This window comes from Phoca vitulina, unplaced genomic scaffold, assembly GCF_004348235.1.
Source record: "Phoca vitulina isolate PV1807 unplaced genomic scaffold, GSC_HSeal_1.0 scaffold46, whole genome shotgun sequence".
Classification (NCBI taxonomy): Eukaryota; Metazoa; Chordata; class Mammalia; order Carnivora; family Phocidae; genus Phoca; species Phoca vitulina.
In genome coordinates this window covers 8,011,894-8,038,815 of record NW_022589749.1, presented here as the reverse complement: position 1 = coordinate 8,038,815, position 26,922 = coordinate 8,011,894, and the positions used below count along the sequence as shown (strand labels likewise).

General features: G+C 47.6%; 2 protein-coding genes across 2 annotated transcripts in view; one reads left to right on the top strand and one right to left on the bottom strand.

Moving 5' to 3' along the window:
- CCDC63 (coiled-coil domain containing 63) overlaps positions 1-11,166 on the top strand; it is a 30,539-nt gene extending 19,373 nt beyond the window's left edge. Inside the window, exons 7-10 of the mRNA XM_032431607.1 lie at positions 1,517-1,591; positions 5,436-5,628; positions 8,593-8,796; positions 11,021-11,166. Of these exons, the coding sequence (XP_032287498.1) occupies positions 1,517-1,591; positions 5,436-5,628; positions 8,593-8,796; positions 11,021-11,166 (618 nt within the window). The remainder of the gene's footprint in view (positions 1-1,516; positions 1,592-5,435; positions 5,629-8,592; positions 8,797-11,020) is intronic.
- A 664-nt stretch (positions 11,167-11,830) lies between these two features.
- Positions 11,831-19,622, bottom strand: MYL2 (myosin light chain 2). The gene is made up of 7 exons (XM_032431331.1): positions 19,598-19,622; positions 18,030-18,119; positions 15,798-15,873; positions 14,579-14,683; positions 13,894-13,972; positions 13,758-13,806; positions 11,831-12,162 (listed from the first exon to the last, which is right to left on the bottom strand). Exons 1-7 carry the CDS (start codon positions 19,598-19,600, stop codon positions 12,064-12,066), a joined length of 501 nt encoding a protein of 166 aa, XP_032287222.1. The 5' UTR covers positions 19,601-19,622; the 3' UTR covers positions 11,831-12,063.
- Positions 19,623-26,922: the final 7,300 nt, after the last annotated feature.

Sequence of the window (26,922 nt, the reverse complement as noted above, 5' to 3'; positions counted from 1 at the left end):
AAAGTGAAAAGTGGTGTGGATAAAAAGAAAAAGTACAGCAGGTAAAGAGGGGTTCTGGAGCCAAATGAGGGCATGGGAAGTTGAAAAGCTAAGATTTGAGCAGACTTGTAGGTGAGGGAATAAGCAATGCAGATCTCTGGGGGATGAATGTTCCAGGCAGAAGAAACAGCAAGTGCAAAGGTCCTGACGCAGGAAAGGTGCCCATTTATAGTACTGGGACCATTCTAGACTGTTCATACTGTTTTGAAACTTCCCCCCCCAAATTCATCATAGACACCTCCCAACATCTTCTATGTTCTTTTTAATGGCTTCTGGAGACCCTGGATGCTCTGTAGTAGAATCATAAGCTATTTCTTAAAAATGCAGATTCCCCAAATTCTATCCCATACCTACAAACCTAGATTCTCTGAGAATGGGCTAGGAATCTGCATTTTTAACCGTATTTTTATTTGAGACCCATTCCCCTCATGATATGAATGTGCCATCATTGATTTAACTGATCCACTATCAGTAGACATTTAGGTTGTCTCTAACTGGGGGCCATTATAAGTAATAACATGACAGACAGCCTTGAGCAGCCACTTTGCCCACATGTCCTATTTCCATGGGACAGATTCCTAGAGATGAAATTACTCAAAAGGTAGCCTTTTCTACTTGGACACATTGTTCTAGCCCTAGGGGTTCTTGAATCTGGTCCCTGGAGCAACAGTAGCAGCAGCTCCCGGGAACTTTTGGGAAATGCACGTTCCTGGGCCCCACCCAGAACTACTGGCCCAGAACCTCTGGGACAGGGGCCCAGCAATCTGTGTTTTCACAAACCTCCAGATGGTTCTGATTCATGCTAGAATTTGATAACCCCTGCTCTGGAGCTGCCTTGCGTTCATTATAGTAGCACTAGCCATGTGTGGCTATTTAAGTGTAAATTCATTTAAATTAAGTAAAATTGAAAATTAGCTCCTTGGTGGCACTAGCCACACTTCGAGTGCTCAGTACCTATGAGGGGCTGGTGGCCGCAGGATGGGGTGGTGCTGAGATAACTCTGCCACCATTACCGTTCTATTGACTGTGCTGTTCTAGACAATTCTCCAAAAAGGATGAACCTCCCACCCACCCATGCCCTCATCCTCCTTTTAATTAAGAAACATCAGGGGCACCTGGGTGCACAGTCATTTAAGCGTCCGACTCTTGATTTCGGCTCAGGTCGTGATCTCAGGGTCCTGGGTTTGAGACCTGAGTCACATTGGACTCTGCGCTCAGTGGGGAGTCTGCTTGAGATTCTCTCTCCCTCCATCTGCCCTTCCTCTCTCTCTCTCTTTCTAAAATAAAAATAAATAAACCTTAAAAAAAAGAGAGAGACATCAGAAAGAAGAGGGGCATAAGAGCGGGCCAGGGATTTGGGGGCTCTCGAAACAGATAATTTAAATCCTCATCATCTCCTCAAGGCACAGGCTTAGTTTTAGGTGTGGTGGGAGGGGAGCACCCACTTTTCCTTATGGTCTGGTTCTCTTATGAACAGGATGAGATCATCTTCTTGCGATCCCAGCAGACCTCATCCCATGATGACAACCACTCCGTCCTGAGAGAGATGGAGGTAAGACCGGGGTGGGGAGGGAGGGACATGGGAGTCTCTGTTGTCTGTCTGTCTGTTCATCAGGTAGCCTGTCTGGTGGTTCTTGAGAGGAGAATATGGTATCTGCCCGATGAGACTCTATTGGCCTGGCTTGTGTATTGACATGTCCTGAGCCTTTGTCTCGGGCCACCTCCACTACAGATACTGCTGCAGAATTTTGTCCCTATAGCCTCTTTGTCCATTTTAAAGACTCCCCGACTTCAGGGAGCCTAGCCCAGGCACTTGTGCCTATAACTTCGTCCCAGACAGAGCTCTGCCTCAGTATTTTTTTTCTCTCCTCCTTGTCCTGGCTGTGGCCTGCTCTCAATCAATAACAGTTATTATGAACATTTGTTGAGCAATTACTACATATCAGACACTGGGCTAAGCGCCTTGCTTGTACTATCTCATTTAATCCTCACAACAGCCCTATGAGGTAGGTGCTATGATCTCTACATTGTACAGATGAGGAAACTGAGGTTCAGAGAGGTAAAGTCACTTGACCAACATTATGGAGCTGGGATGCTGTGTAAGAGCTTTGCATTGCATTTAGTTGCTAATCACAAGGAACCAAAGTAACAATGGCTTAAGCAAGGTAGAATTATTTACTTTGTTAGGAAATAAGGTTGGAGGGGCGCCTGGGTGGCTCAGTCGTTAAGCGTCTGCCTTCGGCTCAGGTCATGATCCCAGGGTTCTGGGATCGAGCCCCGCATCCGGCTCCCTGCTCGGTGGGAGGCCTGCTTCTCCCTCTCCCACTCCCCCTGCTTGTGTTCCCTCTCTAGCTGTCTCTTTCTCTGTCAAATAAATAAATAAAATCTTAAAAAAAAAAAGAAAGAAGTTTGGAGATAGGTCCTTCAGGGCTGGTCATGATGTCATCAGTGACCCAGGCTCCTCCTGTTTGCCATCTTTGGTGTGTGGCTTACATTCCCAAGGATGCCTCATGGTTGTATTGTAGCTGCCAATGATCCAGCCATCACATATATGTGCCAGGCAGGAAGAAAGTCAGGGAGGCAAAAACAACTTCGCTGACTGTTGGGCAGCTTAAAAATTTCTTTCCGTGAAGACTCAGTCAATGCCTTCTGTGTTTACATCTCACTGGCCATCTCTATTGCAGAGGAGGATTGGAAATAGAACTTCAGCTGAGCACATTGCCACCCCAAATACAATCAGGAGTTTGTTGTTAAGGTGTAAGCGGAGAATGGATAGCAAACGTCTGACAAAGATATGAACCCAGAGAGTGTGACCACACAGCCCTGTTCTAATCCAGTAGTTCCGGCCCAGGAACTGCGCTCCTGGGTCATTATCCTTTCCTTCTCTGTGACATATTTTGTTCTTTGTTGGCATGCACCTGGTTACCGGGATGGCAGTGCCATTCTCTGGGAGGCCACTGGGGGGCAGCAAAGCACAAGGCACCCATTTTGCCCCTCTGGCTCAGAGAGGCCTCTCCCAGGAATTAAACTTCCAAGCAGGTCCCCAGTCCAAGGAGACCCTCCTCAAGCTGAGCACGTGCTTGGGGTCCCATGTCCTCAGCTCAGGGCCACCCAGTGTCCAGATGCTTCCTTGGGGCTGGGACTGGTGCTGTTCTGCATCTCGGGGTTTTGAAGGCCTCAAAAGGGGCACCTTGGGGAGGCTGGTGGGGCAGCCTCCAACATCTCCCCCACCTCTGAAGTCCTTCCATCCCCTCTTTGTTCTTTTGGTTGTAGCATGACTTCTGGAGGCCTCTTTTCAAATGCAAATACTTCAAACAGGAGAATTTGTCTTAAAAGCAATGGGATCACAAGAGCCCTTGTTTCTTACCCCCTGCTAAAGATCGTTTACCTCTGTTCTAGTCCTGGAACCTTTCCACACACCTTCCATTCCATCATCTTCTGCCCCTCTGGGAGTAGTGGTGGCACCTGTCCCTTAACAGGAGGGTTTTGCATAAGAGTTTGGCAGCCAGGCCCTGGGAACAAACGCTTGGGTATGACTCTCAGAAAAGTCACTTCCTAGCTGTGTGACTTTGAGAAAGTGACTTCCCCTCTCTGAGCCTCTGTTTTCTCACCTGTAAAATGGGGATAATGATCATCCTCACTGCAGTGGGCGGCGAAGCTTGTGTCAAGTCCTGCACATACGCGCTAGGCTCGCTGCGGGCAGAGAATTCTAAATGTGGCCATCATTGTGGTTGTCCTGTAAGTCAGTGGAACCCCCAGATCACCAGCGCCTTGGGCCTAAGTAACTGCTCAAGAGATAAAGCTCAGGTCAGATACTTAGACCACTCAGTAGACGAAGCTAAACACAAGTTCGTTTTTCTTCTCTGACCTCAATATTCCTCATCTGGAAACCGAAGCAGTTGTGAGGAGGTGTTGGGGTGACGTGTGTGAGGTGCCGTCCCCATCGCATCAGGCTCTCCGTTTAACCGCGGGATCCCCTCATGCACCTGTAGGAAAGACGGCAGATCTTGCCGCCACCAGAGGTCTCTCGGCCCCGGGCGCTGGGCACAGAGGAAGCTGCTGGGCGTGGCGGTTGAGTGACAGTCCAGATCTTGGCTTCCCTCTCCGGGCTGTGTGCTTTGGAGGCTCCGTTTCCTCACCTGGAAAATGGGGGGTGTGGATAGGACTGACCCTTTGGGGCTGTTATTTGGGATGATGCATATGGAGCCACGGGGAAGAGCTCCTCACAGGGCCTGGTTTACCCCAGCAAGCCACGGACTCAGAGGGAGAGACAGGAAGTGACCCGAAGCTTTCACCCCAGAGCGGGGATTCTCAGCCCGGGGCTGCAAATCAGATTCACCTTGGAGGCTTTAAAATTCCTGAGGCCTGGAATCTCTGAGGCTGGGGCCAGGGCAGCAGGTGTTTTGAAGCTTCCAGGTGATACCAATGGGAAGCCAAGATCCAATGGACTTGCAGGGTTTCTCAAACTTCACCGTGCATCACAGTCTCCTGGAGGTTCATTAAAACACACGTTGCCAGGCCCATCCCCAGAGCCTCCGAATCAGGGTCTGGACTGGAGCCCAAGAATTTGCATTTCGAACAAGTTCCCTGGTAAAGCCGATACTCTTGGTCCTGGGACCCCACTTTGAGAACCACTGGGCTAGCGTGATGTGTTTTACACTGCAAGTGGTAAAATCAGTTCGTTGGATCAAACCAGCATTTAAAAATAATGAAACAGAACAGAAAAGATTAAAACACACAATGAGAGTATTGATTTGTGAAACTTGCACTTCATTTGATTAGATAAGACCCATGAACACACACCCATAGGCACACGTCTGTATGTATGTATGCGTACATTGGGCTGCAATGTAAACTGTATTCCTTCCTGTGGGCCACAACGTTAAAAAAATGAATCACTAGCTTCTAAGAGATATTGTAATCCTGGTGCGCCTGGGTGGCTCAGTCAGTTCAGCATCTGACTCTTGGTCTCAGCTCAGGTCTTGATCTCAGGGTTGTGAGTTCAAGCCCCACTTTGGGCCAATGCTGGGTGTGGAGCCTATTTAAAATAAAATTAAAAGTTATAGCAATTCAGTACACATATAGACACATGTACATATATGTAAGTGAAACAAAATGTACATTTAACAATATTTCCCCTCTTTACCTGTCATGCATACTAGTATTTGCTCTTCCTTTCTTTTCTGTTCTATTTATTTTCTTTCTTTAAAATGCTGATTGAGGCTTATAAGTTGATTTGGCACCCCCTGAGAGGTTTGAAAATCTGTAGTTCAGAGACCCTGTTTCCAGGGGGTCCCAAACTCCCATTGGCACAGAAGGTCCTCATTGGGGGTGGGGGGCTGAGCCCGGGGTGGCAGTCTGGCTGATGCGAGGTGGGAATTGGGGTCTGTTACCAGGAGAAACTGAAGAAGACCACAGAGGAGGCAGATAGGTATGAGAACAGCTACAAGGAAATCAGCAAGACCTTGGAGTATCTCAAGAACTCGGTGGAGAATCTGTTTAAAAAGATTAATTGTGATGCCACCACAGTCCTGGGGCACTTAGGGGAGACGGGGAAAATCACGGACAACAACCTTCCACAGTACTTTGGTGAGTCAAGCTGGGGCCCGTTGGACCATTAGGAACCATTTCCAGAGCTTTCTATGAGCAGGCACGAGGACTTGCTCTTTGGGTGGTGGTGAGCCTAGTGGTGAAGCACGTGGGCACTAATGCTAGCCTGCCTGGGTCCAAATCCTGGTTCTCCTCTTACTAGTTGTGTGCCATTGGGCGACTTTTTGAACCTCTCCATGCTTTAGTTTTTTCATCTAAAAAAAAAAAAAATGAGGAGTAAACCCAACGCCTACCTCATAAGATTGTTGGGAAGATTAAATAAAATTTAATTTTAGTAAAACTTTATGATCATATCAATAGAGACAGAAGAAGCATTTGACAAATTCAACATCCATTCATGAAAGACTCTCCACAAACTAGAACCGGAAGGAAACTTGCTTAACCTTGAAGGGTGTCTACAAAACACCTACAGTTAGGGGCGCCTGGGTGGCTCAGGTGGTTAAGTGTCCACCTTCAGTTCAGGTCATGATCCTGGGCTCCTGGGATCAAGCCCCACATAGGGCTCCCTGCTCAGCAGGGAGTCAGCTATCTCCTCTCCCTCTGCCCCTCCCCCCTGCTTGTGCTCTCTCTTTCTCTTAAACAAACCTACAGCTAACCTCACCCTTGAGGGTGAAAAATTGAATGTTTTCCCTCTAAGATCAGGAACAAGGCAAGAATGTTTGCTCTCGCTGCTCCTATTCAATATCATAGTGATGGTCCTAAGCAATACAATAAGGCAAGAAAAAGAAATGAAAAGCATACAGGTTGGAAAGGAAGAAATAAAGTGCTCAGAGTGGTGCCCGGCATGTAGCAAATGCCTATTTCACACATTTCTAGCCGTAAGCCTGAGCTCAGGATAGAGCAGGAGGGATGCACCTCCACAGATCAGGACAATTTGGAATGAACAGCTTGCACAGCTCTTAGAATAAAACCTATGGTTCTTAATACCATCTGTGTTTGGGAGTTTCCCATGATGCCCCCTCCTGCCAGGTTCAGTGATTTGCTAGGAGGGCTCACAGACTCAGCATATGGTGGTACTTGGGGCTATGATTTGTTACAGCAAAAGGATAAAAAGCAACATCAGCAAAAGGAAAAAGGAGCCTGGAGTGAAGTCTGGAGGAAGCCAGGAGCAAGCTTCCAAGGGTCCTCTCCCAGTGGGGTCACACGGGATGTGCTTAATTCCCCCAGCATTGAGTTGTGACAACATAGCTGGAATGTTGTCACCCAGGGAAGCTCATTAGAGAGACTGTGCCCAGGGTGTGGGAAAAAACAGGTGTTTAGCAGAAACATGTTTTGTATACACAGTTTAGGCACACTGAGCTGCTATTATCAGTTAATGATGATAGGAACCTTCCTGAAACCCAAGTTCCCCGATGCCAGCCTGGTGCCAACCTGGGAAGCAGGCCTTTCAAAGAAGAGGGCACGTATTGCGTGGAGCACTGGGTGTTATATGCTAACAATGAATCATGGAACACTACATCAAAAACTAACGATGTAATGTACGGTGATTAACATAATATAAAATTAAATTTAAAAAAAAGAAGATCAGTCAGGACTGCTGTGTTAACTCCTTCCTGCCCACAGCCTATCAGGTTCTGCACAGCCTGGCCCCTGCTTCCATTTCTCAACTCCCTCGTCCTACTCTCCGTCCTTGCTTACCACTTCAAGTCACACTCTCCTATGTATTCTTGCAACCCTCCCCTCAACACATTCCCACCTCAGGGCCTTTGCACAAGCTGTTCCTGGAATCCTTGTCCCAGTTCCTCCTCATTCTCAGGTCTCAGTTTAAATGTCCTTTCTCTCGCAAGGCTTCCCTCCGCTGCCCGACCTGTAGCTGGTCTCCCCTCCACACACACTATTATTCCCTGTCAGGGCAGCCCCTGAGGTATGTCACCCAGTTTGTCTCCATGTACAGGTGGCTTTCACTCTCTGAATCTATGAGGTTTTCGAGATCTGATAGCAAGTTCCAGATGCAAATATTTTTGGTTTCCGATTTTCAGAAAGAATAGCCACAGTACAGGTAGTGTAAGGTTTATTTAAAACATTGTATCCAAATCCAGTAGTTACCTGATCTAGATAATGAGCATCTGTATAGCAAGGGATATGTTTATCTATTTGTTTCCTTGTTGAATTTGTCTTTCTTTCCATCTTCTTCACATACACTGAAACTTATGAGCTTCATCGGGTCAGGGACTGCATCTTGTCTTCGTTGTTACTGTTACTGTCGTTTTGTCTTTCCCCACGCATTGGGAGCATCCAGCACTGCGCCTGGCAGGCATCCGATAATCATTTGTAGAGTGAGTGAATGAACACATGCCTCTGGTGACAGTAGGGGGCTATGAAACACAGAGGCAGGGCAGGTCCCCCGGAATAGGCAGGTCAGAGAAACGTTCCTGCAGGGGGCAGAGCCCTGATCCAAGTCTGAAAACACCAGCAGGCATTATCCAGGGAGGGGTGTGGGGAAAGGCATTCTCGGCAGAAGGAACAGCATGAGCAAAGGCCCAGAAGCCTGAGACAGAGAGTGCATAGGGGAAAAAATCAGTAGTTTAAGGGGCTGCCCAGGGCTCCCAGTTTTTGGTGTAACCCAGTGTTTCTCAACCTCCTTTTCATTATTGCCTCCCAAGGAGTCTTTTTAGACATTCTTTTCCTTATTGTCGTCCTCAGGCAATTTTAACACTCTTGATACACTGTATAGTTGTTTATGTTCTGTATGCATATCTGTTTTATGTTATAAAGTCAGGTTTGTTGTTGTTGTTGTTGTTTTTGCCTCTCAACTACCAAATTTTGCCCCCTCGGGGTGATACTGCCCCCTGGAGAATGCATGGGATAACCCACAAGAAAGGCCTCCTCCTGTTCCTTCCCTTCCTCTCCAGCAGGGGGCGTCACTCCCAACCCCTACCCCGCCTCCCCACCCCGAACCAGGTCTCTCAGCTGCCGTCTTGGTTCTGATCGATTTTTTTCCAGCCATCATTGAGAAGAAGACCAACGACCTGCTGCTGCTAGAGTCCTACAAGCGGATCCTGGAGATGGAAGGGGCAGAGACTGAGGTCCAGCCGCCATTTGTCAACCCTTTCTGGGGCGGCTCTGCCCTCCTCAAGCCTGCAGAACCCATCAAGGTCGTCCCCCCAGTGTTCGGGGCTGACCCCTTCGGCGACAAGTTGGATGAAGGTGAGTTCTCGTCCTCCTGCGACCTGCGCATGTAGCTAGGAGACCTGTGCTGGCGAGAGACTGCAGGCTAGAGCCTCAGTTTCCCTTTATGAGCCTCGTGGGCCCATGTGTTCCATTGGGTTCCACCGTGGTTGTGGCCCTTGACTGTTTCTCCAGGGGATGCTTCTCCTTAGGGCGCAGTGAAGATCCCGGAGTTTAGTGATCCTGGATATATGTTTTTTTAAAGCACTATTTTGTGACCGTTTCAAATGAACCTTAAAATGTCCACAGTTAACAAACTGGCAAATTGCAGGCACACGGGGTTCCCTGATCCCATCTGTCCCCCTCACTCTATGCCCCTGAGTCTTACTCCACCCTTGGCCCGCCCCAACCATGTCCCCCAACCTCATGGCTGAAGCAGCTGTGACTTGGCTGGTGACAGCTAAGCCTAACTGTGGCCCCTGGGGCCAGGCTGTTGACCTTCCCGCCTTTCTGGGGCCGAAGCTCAGGACGCTCCCCTTACTGTGGGAAGCAGCCCTTCTCTCTGGAGGTGGGGAGAAAATCGGCCCCACCTGGGTTTTAGAGGACAGCGTGGTCACAGGTGTGGCAAGTCTGAGACATGGATACACCTGTTAAGCCCGTAATCTCACCCTTGCAAACTGGTCCTTCAAGAAACATTTACTCAAGAGTCCAAGATGAAAGTAGGACGATGTTCACTGCAGCCCCAAACTGGAAGTGACTGAAATGCCCACCCATTAGAAACTGGTTACATGATACCCTCTAGTTCCATCCACGCCGTTGCAAATGAATTACAGTTCACCCATCCATGCGATAGGAATACTATGCAGACACGGAAAAGAACGCAATGGGACAGTATAAACTCTGTCTCTCTCACACACAGGGGATATCAATTATATATATAATTGTAATAAATATGGATTATAAGAATATATATACATATATATATATTCAGTAATTCTCAACCAGGGGTGATTTACCCCTTAGGGGACTTTTGGCAATGTCTGGAGATATTTTTGGTTATCACAACTGGGAGGTGGGGGTTGCTGTTGGCATCTAGCGGCCAGGGATGCTGTTAAAAATCCTACAGTGTACAAGACAGCCCTTGACAACCCTGATGTATAATAGGGAAAGAGATGTATATAACGAGAGAGAGAGAGAGAGAGAGAGGAGGAGGAGGAGGAGGGAGGAAGGTATCTTGATAATGCATATAAAACAGGGTTTTATAGGCTGACTTACAGTGGGTACTTCTGGTGGTGATTTACAGAGAACTTTGCACTTCTAAGTTAAACCATTCTGTATTGTTTAAATTTTTCTTTTACAATGATCTTGAGCAGCTTTAATAATCAGAGAAAACTGGGTTTTTTAAAAAAGTTGTCCCACTTCCCTAAGTAGCACTTCAGGTGTGCAGGTCTGTCAATGATGGGGGGACTGGGGGAAGCGTGCCAACACACAGGTGCGCACGCATGTGCGGACACACACACACACACACACACACACGCACATACCGCCCCCCCCCCCTTGTTTGATTTAGTCGAGGCAACAGAAACTTAGCAGGAGTGAAAGCTGGGTCTGGCATCAGCCACCTTAGCACAGCTTCCCTTGGCCCTTTGAGTTCCTAAAAGGAAGGCGGCAGGGCGCAGTGCTGGTAACGCTGCCCCCACGAGGTCAGGAGCTTGCAGATGATGTCTTCACTTCTGCTCAAGGCAATGTTGGTAATCATTGGGTTCTCTTAGCACGAGTCTCTATGGCTCATATGTATGAATTCGAAGAGGCGCCCCCTCTGGACAGATTGAGAAAAGGGGCCCCTTCTGTGTGGACATGGTTTGGCAATCAAGTAGGGGTTGGATTTCAGCCCATCCGTTCACCTGTCTCCACCAGATGTCTGGGCAGTCTACATCCTGAATGACTGCACATGGTGGCCCTGTCTCCTTGACATTAAACTAAACTCACCTTCACATCCTCTTCTGGGAGAAAAAAAACAATTATTGTCTGGGCATCCCTGTGCAGTATATCTCTACTAATGCTCTTCCTCCCTGAACCTCAAGAATGCTCACCCTCCACTCCCAGCACTGTGAAGGGACCCCAGACCAGGCTTGGACATCCTTGCCTTGGGCATCCACGAACGGGGCAGAGACGCACTGTCCCTGGAAAGGAAGCTGCCTACGCCTACCCCATGCTGGGTTTGACTTCCAAACCCCTCACACAAGTCCTCTCTTTGGTACAGTGGAGCAGGCCCTGGACCACAGCAGCCTTCGGCAGCTCGTGCTCAGCAACTATACCGCGAGAGAGTTTCGAAGCAGGGACTTACACTCAGACAGCATACCGGAGAGGGGGGATGATCTGAGGCTCAAGAAGAAGTTAGCGATCTGAGGCGGATGGGGCTGCGTTTGTACCTTAACCAGAGAGAATAAAGGTTTTGTTCCGTAACCCTAGTGCCTCCTCACACTCATTACAAAGAGACTAGACTAGGGTTCTGGGAGCCACCCTGGGATGGGATAGAGAAATTAGGACAGAAGAGCTGAGACAGGAAGCAAGAGTTGTAGGAGGCCACCATGGTTCCTGAAACCCCCCCCCCCCCGAGATTGTGACCAGAACAAACCACTAGTACTTCTGAAATTAGAAATTAACTTCTTATAGTTAACGGATGTGATTTTTTGCTGAATGAGCCATATTCTTAGAATGAATGTGAGGCCTCTTCCTCTTCATTTCTCATGGGGCCTGTCTAAGCACATCTAAGGGAGAAATATTCCAATGACATCCTAAAGGAGAGGAGGTCATGGAAGCTAGGCTCTGCAGATGCTTGAGCTCTTTGAAGAAAAAGGCTTTGGTCCTCTAGTTAACATTCCAATAAATTGTGGACCTTCATAGAAATAGTCCTGAGTGGCTGTGAAGGTCTATTTCAAATAAGAGTTATTAAAATTCAGTAATAATGGCAGCAGGGACATCACTCGCTCATACTCTGCCTTCATGGGAACTAGCAAAGGATCTTCCTTACTCAAGGCACTTCTGTCAGAGAAACACCGTGAACAAATACACAACGTCCTGTTTATTTGAACACAGCTTCTGGATGGATTTCCATCTGCGGGGTGTGTAGCCACGTGGTATCTATGTGCCCCTGAGGCTGCAAAGAAGATGGAGGTGGGTAATGAGGCAGCCGCCAGCTAACAGGCCCGTAGCAGGGATGGCAGCATTACTGGGCAAAGTGAGAGGAGAGCAGGGACCACCTCCCCACCAAAGACAAGCCCAGGGTTGGGTGGTGAGCCCCTCTCAGTCCTTCTCTTCCCCGTGGGTGATGATGTGCACCAGGTTCTTATAGTCCAAGTTGCCAGTCACATCAGGGGGGAAGGCGGCGAACATCTGGTCAATCTGCAATGAACCAGCAACACATACTGAGCATGACGGGAGGGGAAGCGAGAGGGACCGCTGGGTGTGGGCTTGGTCCCCGTGCAGAGGCAGCAGGGCTGTGGTGGGTGTGGAGACTCGACACTCAGGTCCCCCTCCAGGAAGGCCTTGTCGCTCAGCTGCTGCAGAGAGCTGCCAGCCCCAAGGTCATGGCCTTCCTGGGGCAGCCCACAGCCAACTGATCAGTGTGGGGCCCAACTTGGGACCTCTTAGAAGGGAATGCTAGCTCTAGGGCTCCCTGGGAGGTGGGGGGGGAAGCCAAGACACTCTTTGGGCCTGAACTGAGGTTCAACATTTCCCTCCGTGCTCCCTGCTTCCCTGTCCTTCCTTGCTCTTCTGCAGGTGCTGACCCCACGGGCCATCCGGCAGGGATGTTCCCGGGAATCCAGCCCTGTAGTAGCAGGTAAAGCAGGGATCGCAAATGCAGGTGTACAAAGGGGCTAGGCAGACTGTGCAAGGGAGCAAAGGGGGGCCTGTGGCTAAAAGCAGACACACAGCCCACCTACAGGGGCAGCAACTGGGCAGAGCCAGCTGAATGTTGTCAAATGGGCTAGGAGGTCACACTTTTTGAGAGAATCTGACTCTTTGAGGGAAATGAGAAATCTAGATTTTTTTTCAACATGCAATTTCCACATTTAAAAAGTATTGACTAGTTATTTTTAAAAATACCTCTTGGCCAATAATAGCTAACACATTGTCCTTATCACATGCTTCAGCATGTTATGCATATTAACTTGTTTAATCCTCACAGCGTACTACCAGGAAAGTTTTATTACCATCCCCACTTTACAGATGAGGAAACTGAGGCACAGTGGGATTAAAGAGCTTGTCCCAAGTCACCAAGCTGGCAGGAGGTGAAGGCAGGCTCTTTTAAGTGCTTGAGTTTTAGGGGGAAATCTAAATACAATTTTTAGTGAAATGTGAAACCTGATGCCATCAGGCCTGACCAGGAGCTATTTTTAAATATTTCATTAATAACATTGATGGGACTGTTGCTTATTGATACAGGACTTTGGGAGAATTAGCAAAAGTGCCCCCTTTTGCGCCTGCCAGAAAAAGTCATATATACTGCTTTGAGAAAAAATAAAATTACAACAGGACACTTTACTGCCATCTGCTGGAAAACAATTGCAACAAATAGATACTCTGCAATATTATGAGTACAGCATCCAGAAGAATTGCACAGTGCGGAACCTACATGACAGTATGCGGCGCCCTGCAAGCTACCCTCACTCCATCAGGAAACCGGTGCTCTAACCAGGGCTCCGTGCACTGTGAGGAAAGTAGACCTGGAGTCAGACAGACCTGGGTTTGAATCCAGGCCCCAGAGTTGAGCATTGGTGGTGTCCTTTAAGGCAAGTGACTAACTTCCCTGGGCCTCAGTTTCCTCAACTATAAAATGACAATAATACTAGTCCCTACCTCATAGGGTGGTTGAGAGAATGAAATGAGATAGGGGGCTCAGTAGCAGGTTCTCTGTCAGTGTGGGGCCAGGGGTATTTTAGGAAAGGGGGTAACACAGGAGCTGGGGTGCAGTGTTGTGTCCAAGGGGCTGTTACCTCGTCTTTGGAAAATCTCTCTGCCTGCGTGGTCAGCATCTCCCGAATGCTGCCAAGAAAGAACAGCAGGTGTTGGCACCAGGTGTGTGTATGGGAAGCAGGGAACCCCCGTGTCTCCCCCACACATCCCACTCACTAATCAGCCTTGAGCACCCCTTTGCCTTCGGGGTCAAACACTTTGAATGCGTTGAGAATCGTCTCCTCGGGGTCTGCCCCTGAAACAGAAAACAGGGTTGAACATGCCCTGGGTGGCCGAGAACCCATGGTACTCCAGGAGGCAGGGCCCAACTCCCTCCAAAGATGGAAGGGCCAAAGCCAGGCTGTTTTGCTTGGAGGAAAGGCCCTGCCTTCCTCTGAGCACTGAACCTTGGTAATTGCAAAGAGTGGGCTACAAATCCAGTCATTTCTGAGCAAACCTAAGCTCAAACATGGATCTAGATTTAGAAAGACTGGGATTCGAATCCTGACTCCAGCATTTGCTAGCTGTGTGGCCATAGACAAGTGGCTTTCCATCTCTGAGCCTTAGACCAGGGATAAGAAGAGAACCTACCTCCTAGATACTAAACGAGGTAATGCATCCAAAGTGCGTGGCATGAGGTCTGGCTCAGGGTGAGCCTTGGAACAATGGGAGCTGCTGCTTTCTCCCCCGCCCCCAGTGTTACTCTGCCTTCATCTTCTGCCAACCTTTGTCTGCCCTACTGGTGCTTTAATTCACGCCCAAAGATGAAGACACGTAAAGATACATACACACAGATGCACAAATGCACACACACACACACACACACACAAATATACACATATGGACCTACACATGAACTTACCCTTAAGTTTCTCCCCAAACATCGTTAGGAACACAGTAAAGTTAATTGGACCTGGAGCTTCCTTGAGCATTTCATCAATTTCCTCATTTTTCACGTTCACACGCCCTAGGGCAGGAAACACACAGTCAGGGCCCCCCCGGGCTGGGCCGGAAACAGCTGTCAGGACCCTGGCATTTGCCCTCGTAATTCCACTCGAGGGAATCTAGTCTAGGGACAATCAGAGATGCCAGATACACTGGAAAAGATGTTCTCCACAGTGTTATTTATGATAGCCAGACAGCTGGAAACAACCCAAACATCCAACGGGGAGAGGGGCTAGCTACTTTTATAATGGTGTCTTCAGAACCATTTTAAACAGATCTTTTAACTTTTTACTTAAATGGGAAATGCTCCTATTATAAATGATCCCTCTCAGTTGGAGGTGGGAGAGACAGATGAGAATCGCCTGAGGGACCTTTTTCAGATTATACCTGCTGTAACCCACACAGCCTCGGAGGTTCTGATCTACCTGGGTTATAGCCTCTGCCACAAGCCCACATTGCACCTTTGTGCAAATTTTTAAAAGCCACCCCTTCCGAAGATAATTTATGTTTTAAATATAAAAACCTACGGTGACTACAGACATGAATAGTAATCTGTAAAATGGTGTAGTGAACAACCTGCACAGCTGTTCCTGGTAGCCCTGAGTTCTGAGAGTGGGAGTGGAGGGGGGGTGAGTGGTGGCAGGTTGGACACATATATTTTGAAAAAGCTCCATGCACTCGTGCTCACACTGTTGACATGTTAAATTTAAAAAGGTGAATCCAAAATAGAATGATTCCAATCTTAAAACAACCACAACAACAAAAAACTCACAAAAAACCAGATGTATCTAGAAAGGATTTGGAGGCTGAAACGTGACAGTGGAATGTGACCTAATGGTTAAGTTTTCTTCTTTATACTTTTCTGAATTTTGCAAATTTTCTATTGTGAGCTGGCATTGCATTCAAAATCACAGAAAAAAATTTATTTTAAAAGAAAAATGAAAGATATGTGAAGACACTTAAAGCCTAAACACTTTGCTGTCTTCCGAAGTTTGTCTTAAAGGCCAACCATGATTGAGCCGTTTCTTGAAAAATGACAAGCTCTTGACCTTTTCAGTGGTCCCACCTTCTGCCCCTCAGGCTAGTGGGATAAGGAGACCCTCCTGCACGCCTAGCGGGGGCGGGGGAAGACATACCAAGAGCAGCAAAGGTGTCCCTCAAATCATTCTTGTCGATGAAGCCATCCCTGTTCTGGTCCATGATGGTGAAGGCCTGTGGAAAGGGGCGGTCAGCTGGTCAGCCCAGGAGAAGTTGGGTGGAGGAGCCCAAGAGATTGGGCTATGGACTGGGGGAAATGGGATTCTGGGATTCAGGGAGCACTGAAGGACATGAGATCAAGAATCAAAAATCGGAAATGTCTGGCCGTTCCTCAAAACGTTATGCATAGAGTTCCCATAGGATCCAACAATTCCACTGCTAGGCGTCTACCCAAGAGAATTGAAAACATCTGTCCCCACGGAAACCTGTGCCTGAGCGTCCATAGCAGCTTTATTTACAATAGCCCCAACCTGGAAACGGCCCACATGTCCATCAACTGATGGATGGATCCACCAAATGCGGTCTAGCCACGTAACAGACCACTACTGAGCAAGAAGGAAGGAGATCCTGACACCAGCTACAACACGGATGAGCCCTGACTCAGGACACTGAGTGGAAGAAGCCAGGGCAAAAGGCCACGTGCTGTATGATGCATTTCTACGAAATGCCCAGAACAGGCAAATCCATGGGGACAGAAGATAGATGGGCGGTGGCCAGAGGCTGGGGGCGGGGGAGAGCGGCTGCTAACGGCCCTGCAGTTTCTTTCTGGGGTGAGGAGAATGTCTGGAAGTTACTGGTTATGGCTGCACAACTCCGTGACTTCAGTAAATAACCACCAAATTGTGCACACAGCTAACAAAGGTGAACTTAGGGTTGTGTGAATTACATATCTATGAAGTTGTTATTTAAAAAATCAAGTTAATACCTGGGGTCTCATTCCCCACCCCCACCTCACCACCAAAGCCGTTATCTATAAAATGGGGCTGGTAATGTTGCCCAGGTGGCTCCCATGAAGGCTCCCAAGAGCCTTGTAAATGCCCTGGTCATTTACAAATGACTTATCATCTCCGTGTTTTTTTTGAGTTCTTTGCAGCTGATTCCTGAAAGTATTTGCACCACCTCCCACGCCCCCCAGCAGCTGATCTCATTCCAGAGATTGGAACAGTGTGAGGGGGAAGGGGCAGCAGCGTCTTCTCCCTGCAAGGTGATAATTTCAAGTTCAGATACGAATATTTCGTCCTGGGAATTCTTTCCCTGGGGGCCTATGGGACACAACATTCCTGTGATCTGAACATTAGTGAGGACAAAAAAGTGCAAGTGTTCGTGTCCCACTTGGAAGCCCCAAATGGTTTCCTCTTTGATAGAGAACACACGGGCCTCTGCAGCATATTTTCCTCTAAAGGCCCAGGTGGGAGTGTGGATGACTCAGTGTGAGCCATCACGACGGCTGGAAAATTAATTCAGAGTCTATCCTTCTAAGCCTGCGGGCAGTGGCTTAATTTGGCCTAATTGGTACTTAGGTTTACTTAATAAGGCGCACTCCCATAGAATGCGATGGGGTTTCCACCTGGCTAGCGTTCAACAATGGGGGACTATATAATTTAAAATCCAAGAGATACTCTTTTTCGTCTCTCAGTTTGGCAGAAATAATATTTTAGGCTATTAATACCTAATGTTTGGAGATACAGGGGGAAAAGGCAATTTTTCCTTTTGAGGCTGATGGGGGTAGGGATTAGTACAGCATTTCTGGAGGGCCAGCAGTCCTGGTGTTTAGTTCCTTTTTTAAAATGCCTTTGACCCAGCAGTTCTGCTTTTAGGAATTTACCCCAAGGAAATAAGTAAAGATGTGTTATTCATAATTGTAGAACAGTCTAAACAAAGATAACTTCCAACCATAAGGAGTGGTTTCGATAAATGATAGAAAATGTTGCTGAGGAATTGCTCAAAGAAAAATAGCAAAATAGTTTAAAAATAGTTTAAAAGTTTATAGGCGTAATACAAAAACGACTTGAAGGATGGATAGCAGAATGTTAACTGATTATCTCTGGGTGGTAGAACTGCAGGTCGTTTTATGTTCTTCTTTGTGCTTTTCTGAATCCCCCCCCCCCCAACCTTTTCAACAAGAAACGTGCTTTATTTGATGATCGGCAAAAAATATTAAAAATAATTTCTTTAAATGGTTCACCCACATGTTGAGACTGGATCTGGGATTGTTTGGAGGATAAAAACATCTAGCCCAGAGGTCCCTGCAGGGAACATGAACCGAGGGAGCGATCTCTCTAACAGGTGGGACTCTCCATCTGGGCGGATGGTTCAACAGCTGCACCCACCTCCTTAAATTCCTGGATCTGGGTCTGTTCAAACATAGAGAACACGTTGGAATTGGCGCCTTCTGCTCTCTTCTTGGCTTTCTTCGGTGCCTGGGGGGGGGGGGGGGGGGGAGCATAATGAAAAGAGTCAGAAGCTGGGAGCTAGAGAACTAGGTGAGGTTGTCCCATTTCTGAGTGAGCCTCAGCTGCTCATCTGTGAAATGGGGGTATGAGGCCCACACTCATCTCAAAATGGTGATACGGGAGGGATCGGAGGAAAACGGAATCACGTGTCTCAGAAGCACGCTGGTTCTGGTGGATGGTCAGAGATCGTGGGTCCTGCAGCAGCTCCTTTGCAAACTAGGGGAGGTGGAGATGCGTCTCTGGGGAAGGAGGCAACACTTTCAGATCAGCCCCAGCAGGATCCAGCCGCCTTTGTTTCAGGACATTTCACAAAATTTCAGTAATGCACAGAAGGAGAATTGATTGGAGGGGGGAACACGTCAGGCTCGCTAAACCATGAGGAATACCCTTACGAAATGACACCTTTTCAGGGTGTTAAAGCCCACTGCTCCCCCTCCCGAATTCTCCTTTGATCCAGATGGCAGTGAAATCTCCTCTCTGAATGTTCTGTCCTTGCGTATGGCAGACAGTGCAGAGAAGAGCAAGTTAACCTGTGTCCCCACCCGACCCCACTAGAAATAGAGCAAATGCTTGAATGCCGTACACACAGGATTTCATTTAACCCCCCAGGCAAGTAGATGCTATTTCTTGGTAAAGATTTTACTTATTTATTTATTTGAGAGAGAGACCGAGATAGAGCATGAGAGGGGAGGAGAGAGAGCAGCAGACTCCCCACTGAGCAGGGAGCCTGATGCAGGACTCGATCCCAGGACCCCGAGATTATGACCTGGGCCGAAGGCAGACGCTTCACCGACTGAGCCACCCAGGCGTCCCACAAGTAGATGCTATTACTACCATAGCCCTTTTACTGGAGAGTCAGCCTGGGCTCAGAGAGGTTGGGTCGCTTGCCCAAGGTCACACAGTCACAGAAAGGCAGAACCGGAGTTGCACTTGGGGCAGTCTGCCTCCAGAGTCTGTGCCCCTAACCATTCCCCCAGGCTGGCTCTGATTTGGTGGCTTCCTGCTTTGGGAGGGGGACACCTAACCAAACACAGGGAGAAAGGTTTTAAATTTGCAAGTTCAAAAGGTGAAACAAAAAGATTCTTTTCCCCAGCTGCCTGAACAAGAGAAAAGAATTACAATTTGATCCTTAAAAGCGTTCAATCCCATTTTGCAAGCCCTGGGAGTTATTGATTCCTCAAGAGGTCAGTAGACAAGCCATAAAAAAGCCAACTCTCTTATTTTGTTTTTGCGAGTCCCTGGGAGCTGCTGTTATTTGTGGCTTATCGGGGCATCGATTGGGGTTCCTCTTTGCGCACACTGCAAGGACTGCTTTTTTCACCAGGGTCCGGGGCCCTCAAAAGCCACCTTTCTCCCCCTCCCCTCTGGTCCTCTGCTCATAGGTGCAGTTTCCCCCCACCCCCAACCCCTGCAGCATCACACCTCTCAGAGCCCTCGCTACTCACCATGGTGGAAAGGACACAACACTGCTTCCCCAGAAGAATCCCTCAGGCTGCCCAGCTCTCCTCGGCTGGGAAACAATAAATACTTCCTCCCCATGTTTAAAAATAACCCCATGACCACTTTTGGCAGTAATAGGTGAGGCGGACACCACCTAAGGCCCCCCCACCCCCATGCCGTTCTTCTGAAGTAAGGAGAGCTCACTCGCCACCCGGTGACACATGAGACCCAAAAAGGCATTCAAGGTTAAAGAGACAGGCGGCTGGGTCATAGGGAGAGATGCTGCACGCTTTCGGCAGCCCTTGGGAGGGAGGCACTTGTGCTTGTCAATTTTGAGAAAGAAAACGGCAGAGAGGAGACTGTTAAAATTCTCTAACGTGAGCAGGGTCCCACCCCAGGGCCTTTGCACCTGCACTTTCCTCTGCCTGGAGTGTTTTTCCATCAGACATCTTCGAGGCTCCGTCCCTCACCTCCCTCAGATCTTTGCTCAGATATCACCTCCTCAGTGAGACCTCCCCACCACCCTGTTTAAAATAGCCACTCACCCTCCACCGTCCAGAACCCCTTCTCTGCTTTGTTTTTCTGCAGAGCCCTTATCACTTCCTGACATACTGTGTAATTCACTTCTTTATTTTGTTCAGTGTCAGTGAACAGCTCAGGGAAAGCAGGGTCCTTTTCAGTTTTCCTCACTACTCTCTCCCTGGCTCCTAGCTCGTGGCGGGCGCACAGCACCTGCTCAATGAATACTTGTTGATTGAAGAAATAACATCTTTCACTTACTGAGCACTTGCTACGTGCCAGGCACCATGTACACGTGTTTCACGCTCATAGTTAATTTTCCAGACACCCTGTGGGGTAGAGACCACCTTATCCTCTCTGTCCCCAGCATTCATCCCTGCCACTGTGTGCCAGGCGCTGTGCTAGTGTGGGGGAGAGGGCTGGCAGGTGACAAACTCCCTGTCATGACACTGTGAGTAAGGAGTAGATGGACAAAGATAAAGACATGCATAACCAAGATACTTTCAGGTAGTAACACTTCTTACATAGGAATGAGATAGAGAGGTGTGGAAGTCACGGGCGGGGCTGCCTCCCGTGGGCTCAGGGGTCCTCTCTGAGCAGAGACTGGGAGAGAATGCTCCTAGCAGCGGGGCCAGCAAAAGCCTCAGAGGGTGAATTGTCTTCTTTGAGGAGCAGAAGGACCTGTGTGGCTGGAGCTAAGTGAGTGAGGGGGTCTGGGGCACAAGGTGAAGTCAGCAAGGCAGGTGGGGCAGATCACAGCCTTGGGATTTTACACCAGATGCAAGGGGGAGCCGTAGGGGACTTCAGAGCAGGAGACCCTTTGTCTAACCAGTCCCGGGGGGCTGCCAGTGCATTAGGGGAGCAAGGCCAGCAAGCACAACTGTGGAAGGAGATCCTATCAAGCAAATCAATCCACAAATATGTTCTCAGTTGCTCTGATGTTTTAGAACCTTCCATGGGTGTTGCCGGGAGAAAACCGACAAGATCCTTGGCTCCCAGGAATGAACAAACTAGTTAATAAAGGAGTAAGGCAGACTCTGCCCTCCTGGCCTGAGTGGGGGTTGTTAGAATGTCTCCATTCGACCTGAGAAGGTTTGAGGCAGGACGGTGGAGTGATTTAGCCCTCAGGCTGGGAAGTCAGATGAAATTGCATTTGAACCTGAGCTCTGTGTGACCTTGGGCCCGTGACTTCACCTCTCTCAGCACATAAAGTGGGAATGAAAAAAGACCTTCCTTATGAGGCTCTGGGCAGGGCGAGAGGAGATGAGGCCCAGACAGGCATCACTCACCTCCCCTCTCAGGTGAAAACAAAATTCAGTTTTGAGGGCACAAACCCAGGAACCATTTATTGCCGTGACAAAAAAAAGATGTAAATTCTCCTCTTTCCAGTCACACGTGGGTCACAATTACCCAGGAGCATCCTCTGACAGAATCTTTAATAACAAAAGGTGTGTTTCTCAGTGTGCGCCCAGGTGTGTATACACACACACACACGCACAAAGACATCCATGTATTTGTGTGCATACACGGAGCACCTAATACGTGTGCACACCCACGTGCACGCTGGCACGCACACCCATGCACACTCGCACACCCATGCGTGTGTGCACAGATCAGTCAAGAAGAGCTTTTCTGTCCACGATTCTCTGACACCAGAATAAGTGTTTCCCTAGCTAATAGGAACACCATGGATTTTCGTTAGAACACTTGTGTGAGCAGTCAGTGGCTATAAATGGCCAAGCAGCATGGTTGTTGCAGCCGCAGTAGGTGTGTGCAGAATGCATGCTGGGGGATGGGGAGCCCCCGGTTCAGGGGTTCGCATAGGCTCAGGCCCTCCAGAGGCAGGTGGGTGTATAAGTGTGACTCTGAAGGGCGCCCATAGAGCTAGTCCCCCTGAGGACATATATTTTTTTTCAACTGGATCTTTGGGAGGGGTGACAGGGGGAGAGTTCTGGCTGAGGAGCTAGAGGTGCAGGGTCTCAAACAGGGCACTAAACTTCCTGGAGCCTCAGTTTCCTCATCTGGAAAATGGAGACCATAATAGTGCATAACCCCATAAGGCTACTGGGGGGAGTGAGTGAGATTATGTGTGTCAGGCAGATTCTGGGAACATGGCTGCTGGGACTTAGGGCCCACAGGATGTGCGTCAGGCCTTGGGCTCTGTTGAGAGAACTGGAGACCCAGAGGTGCCCCCCCTTGCCAGTGGGTTGGGTCACCACTGAGGAGTCCCCCGGAGCCCTGGGACAAGGTCCTAGGAGTGGAGAATCTGGGAAGACTTGGGGTCTGGGTCTATGTAGACTTTCTGGGATTTCAGCATCAACCTCAAGAGCGCATTGGAGGGAGACGCCTGGGTGGCTCAGTTGGTTGTCTCCCTTCAGCTCAGTTCAGGATGCCAGGACCCTGGGATCGAGTCCCGCATCGGGCTCCTTGCTCAGTGGGGAGCCTGCTTCTCCTCTGCCTGACGCTCCCCATTCTTGTGCTCTCGCTCTGACAAATAAATTAATTAAATCTTCAATAAATAAATAACATCTTTAAAAAAAAAAGAGTGCATTGGAAAGAATGGGGGGGCTGGAGCCTCTCTGGCCTCAAGGGTGGGCTGGCTGTATTTTACCTACGAGCCATAAGCTCACAGGGCCCGAGACCCCCTCGAGACCCTCCACCTTTCTACTGCCTGTGGGATTCCTCCGGCTGAGAAGTGTCCCCCAACCACACAAATCCCATGGAGCCAAAGAGAAAAATAACTGCCCACCTGAGGTACTCAGAAGCCAGAGAAGAATGCTGGGCAGGTGAATCAGAATAGCAACTTCCCAAACAATCAGAAAATAAACCCAGTGTATTCACTTCCTATCGCTGCTATAAAAATATTATCATAAATTGGTGGCTTAAAACAGCACCAGTTTACTATCTCACTGTTCTCGAGGTCAGAAATGGAAACTGGGTTGGCAGGGCTGCATCCCTCCTGGAGGCTCCAGTGAAGAATCTTTTCCTTGCCTTTTCCAGGGCCTGCCCACATTCCTTGGCTCATTTGTTGGCCACATCACTCCAGTCTCTGCCTCCAAACTCTGATCCTCCTGCCTCTCTCCCATCTTCTAAGGATCCCCTGTGACTATACTGGGTCCACCTGGATAGTCCGAGATACTTCCCCGATTGCCAGATCCATAACCACATCTGCAAAAGCCCTGTGAGTTAACATATTCCTGGGTTCCGGGGATTGGGATGTGGACGTCTTTGGAGAACTTAATGCTGCCTACGTACCACATCTACGTACCACATCTAGAGAAACACAGCAGCTGGAGAAAACAGATCAACCGCTGAGTAATATTAATTACAACAATAAAAGTTGTTAAAATTCATGGAACTATACACCAGAAAAAAGGTCAATTTTATTGAATGGTAATTTAAAAAAAATTACCCATTGACAATTTTAAAAGAAGAGGTGGGGAGAGGGGGAAAATGTAAGTAGTGCTTACAGATGTACTCTGTTTTTAAGCAAGAATGATTCTGATCCCCAATTCAAAGGATATTGATGACTTAATTATTTTTTGAAGCCTTACTATGTGCCAGGCCCTGTTTCCAGGGCCTGATGTACATCAGTAAAACTTCATTCAGGTAAGCGGAGACACGCATATAAGAAGTTTAAATCTGAGAAAAGTGGGTATTTATGTTCAACTGTAATATGGCACAATATTCTCTTTTAAAACTGTAGCAGTGTATTAATTTGATTATTTTTTAAAACACCGAGTGTGTGGTTTACTCCATAAAACTAAAACAAACAAATGAAAAAACGCCTAGGGAAATTCAAGTGAAATTCTAAAGTGACTTCCTGGGGCTTTAAGACCTGATTTCTAAGCTAAAAATTAAGTGGATGAATAGCAAAAAAATGGATGGTTCCTATTGCAATCCAAGTACAAGGTCTGAGTCCAGGCCAGCTTGCCTGTGTGATCTTACGCAGTTTCTTCTGAGTCTGTTTCCCCATCTGTAAAATGGGGATAATTATAGCACTCACCTCAAAGGGTTTTCATGAGGCTTAAATCAGATAGCCCATTGTGAGCACTCCATAAATATTAGCCGCTGTGATTGTTTTGGGGTGTTTGACTGTTAGACCCCCACTTGGGGCCAGGAAGTTTCCAACCTTTTCCCAGGCCTAGGGGACAGGAATCTGAAAGGGAGACAGTCTTTTTTCCATTGACCATTTGGAGCCTCACCATGGTGCACCATGGAGCGTCTCAGGGTCAATGTCTCCATTTGAACTTGGATTTAATGCCTTTGCGTGGTTGACTGTGTTTTCAGTGGGTAGAAGGGAGGCTTGGAATGAGGGAGACAGGTAAGGAACATTTGAATTCTTATAAGGCTTTGATTCCCACTTTGCTAATCACTGCTCCTGAGGTTCTTCTTTTTTTTTTTTTTTTTAGGGTTTTATTTTTTTATTTATTTGAGAGAGAGAGAGCACGAGAAGGGGGAGAGAGAGGGAGAGGCAAGCAGACTCCCTGCTCAGCAGGGAGCTGAAGCAGTGCTCTCCTGATGTTCTTCTTTACATTAACATTTTAAACTTCAGGACCGCCTGGGTGGCTCAGTTGGTTAAGCATCTGCCTTCAGCTCAGGTCATGATCTTGGGGTCCTGGGATCGAGCCCCATGTTGGGCTCCCTGCTCAGCAGGAGAGTCTGCTTCTCCCTCTCCCTCTGCCCCTCCTCCCTGCTTGTGTTCTCTCTCAAATAAATAAAATCTTTAAAAAAATTTTTAAATTTCAAAATGATGCAGGGTCAAATAGGCAAAATGAATCTGTGAAGTTCCTGGGTTTAGCAAAAAATATAGAATGCCCAGTTAAATCAGAATTTGAGAAAAACAATGAGTAATTGGGAGCTTGACGGTGTTGGGGATGTTCTGTATCTTGATCTGGGTGCTGGTTCCACAGATGTAATGTTTGGGAAGATTCATGGAGCTGGACTTCTCTATCAGGGCCCTTCTCTATGTCCATGTTACATGTCCATAAAAAGTTGAATCGATGCTATGTGAATGAGTGCATTCTTAATATAAAACAATTTGAAATACTACAGAAATATATTGACTAAAAAGCTTCCTTTCTATCATTGCAGCCAAATCCTCCCTGGAGGGAATGAATGTCTTTGTGTGTTTGGTATAAAGTCTTCCAGACTATATGTTTTTGTTTGTGTTTTGTGCTTTTATAATTTTTTATTTTATTTTAATTCCAGTATAGTTAACACAGAGTGTTCTATAGTTTCAGGAGTACAATATAGTGATTTAATGATTCTGTGTATTACTCAGTGCTCGTCACGATAGGTGTGCTCTTAATCCCCTTCAGCTCTTTCCCCCCATTCCCCTACCCACCTCCCCTCTGGTAACCACCAGTTTGCTCTCTATACATAGTTAAGAATCTGTTTTTTGGTCTGTCTCTTTTTTCCCCTTTGTTCATTTGTTTTGTTTCTTAAATTCCACATATGAGTGAAATCATATGGCATTTGGCTTTCTCTGACTGGTTTATTTCACTTAGCATTATACTCTCTAGATCTATCTGTGTTGTTACAAATGGCAAGATTTCGTTCTTTTTTATGGCTGCATAATACTCCGGTGTATAGATGTATACACACAAATACGCATACCACATCTTCCTTATCCATTCATTTATCAGTGGACACCTAGGTTGCTTCCATAATTTGGCGCTTGTGAGTAATGCTGCAATAAAACCTAGAGGTGTGTGTATCCCTTCAAATTAGTGTTTTTGTATCTTTGGGTAAATACCCAGTAGTGCAATTGATTACTAGATCATAGGGCAGTTCTATTTTTAATTTTTTGAGGACCCTCCATACTGTCTTCCGCAGTGGCTGTACCAGTCTGCATTCCCACCAACAGTGCACGAGGGTTCCTTTTTCTCTACATCTTCTCCAACACTTGTTATGTTTTCCAGACTATATTTTTAATTGTTTGCTTTTTTAACTTGAGCTGCACCTGTGGGAAAGTGCATGTCTCTTAAGTGCTCAGGGCAACAAGTTTTTGCCTATGTCCACGCTGTGTCACCACCCAAGTCAAGACAGAACATCCCAGCTCCCAAAGCTTTCCCTAGTGCCCATCAACATTCCACCCCCCGCCATAACCTTTTTTTTTTTTTACCTCTAGCACTGTAGATTCATTTTGCAATTGTAGAACTTCATAACATTCCTTCTAGACTTGCTAGAAATAAAATTTTAATGTTGGAATTCACAGAAAAATTGCCACGTTCCCATATACCCCTCACTCAGTTTCTCCTAATGTTAATCTCTTACATTACGGTGGGACATGGGTACATTACTATTAACTAAACTCCAGAGTTTATCCGGATTTCTCTGATTTTTCTACTGCTGTTCTTGTTTCTGTCCCAGGATACCATATTGCAGTTCCTGACTATTTCTCTCATTTGCACATACAAATATACATTTTTTCACATTGATATCATACCACACACATACATACACATACGAATACACTTTTTCACACAAACGGTAACGTACACTCACAGGCCACCTGGGCCTTTCCACCCCAGGATCCGCCTTGGAGACCTCGAGAGGAGTCCCGGGCCCTCACCTCACTAACGAGATGGGATGCACGTCTTCCTCCCTGTGGCCAAAGGAGAGGCTGGGGGCAGAGCCAGGTCACGCGGTCGGCACACTTAATACATGCTCTTTAGAACACCAGCTGAGCAGGGGTGCCAAGAACAAAACAAAGAAAAACTCCGCAAACTTTTTTTGGAAAGGATTAGATATATTTTTAAAAAGGATTAAAATAGTCATCGTGGGGGGAAAATCAGAACATTGTGGG

What these genes read in the sequence shown, in the direction of transcription:
- MYL2 (XM_032431331.1), bottom strand. An exon ending in GTTTGGGGAGAAACTTAAGG is followed by an intron (nt 13,973 to 14,578) that starts GTAAGTTCATGT and finishes TTTCTGTTTCAG; the next exon opens with GGGCAGACCCCGAGGAGACG. An exon ending in GGGGTGCTCAAGGCTGATTA is followed by an intron (nt 13,807 to 13,893) that starts GTGAGTGGGATG and finishes CTTTCTTGGCAG; the next exon opens with CATTCGGGAGATGCTGACCA.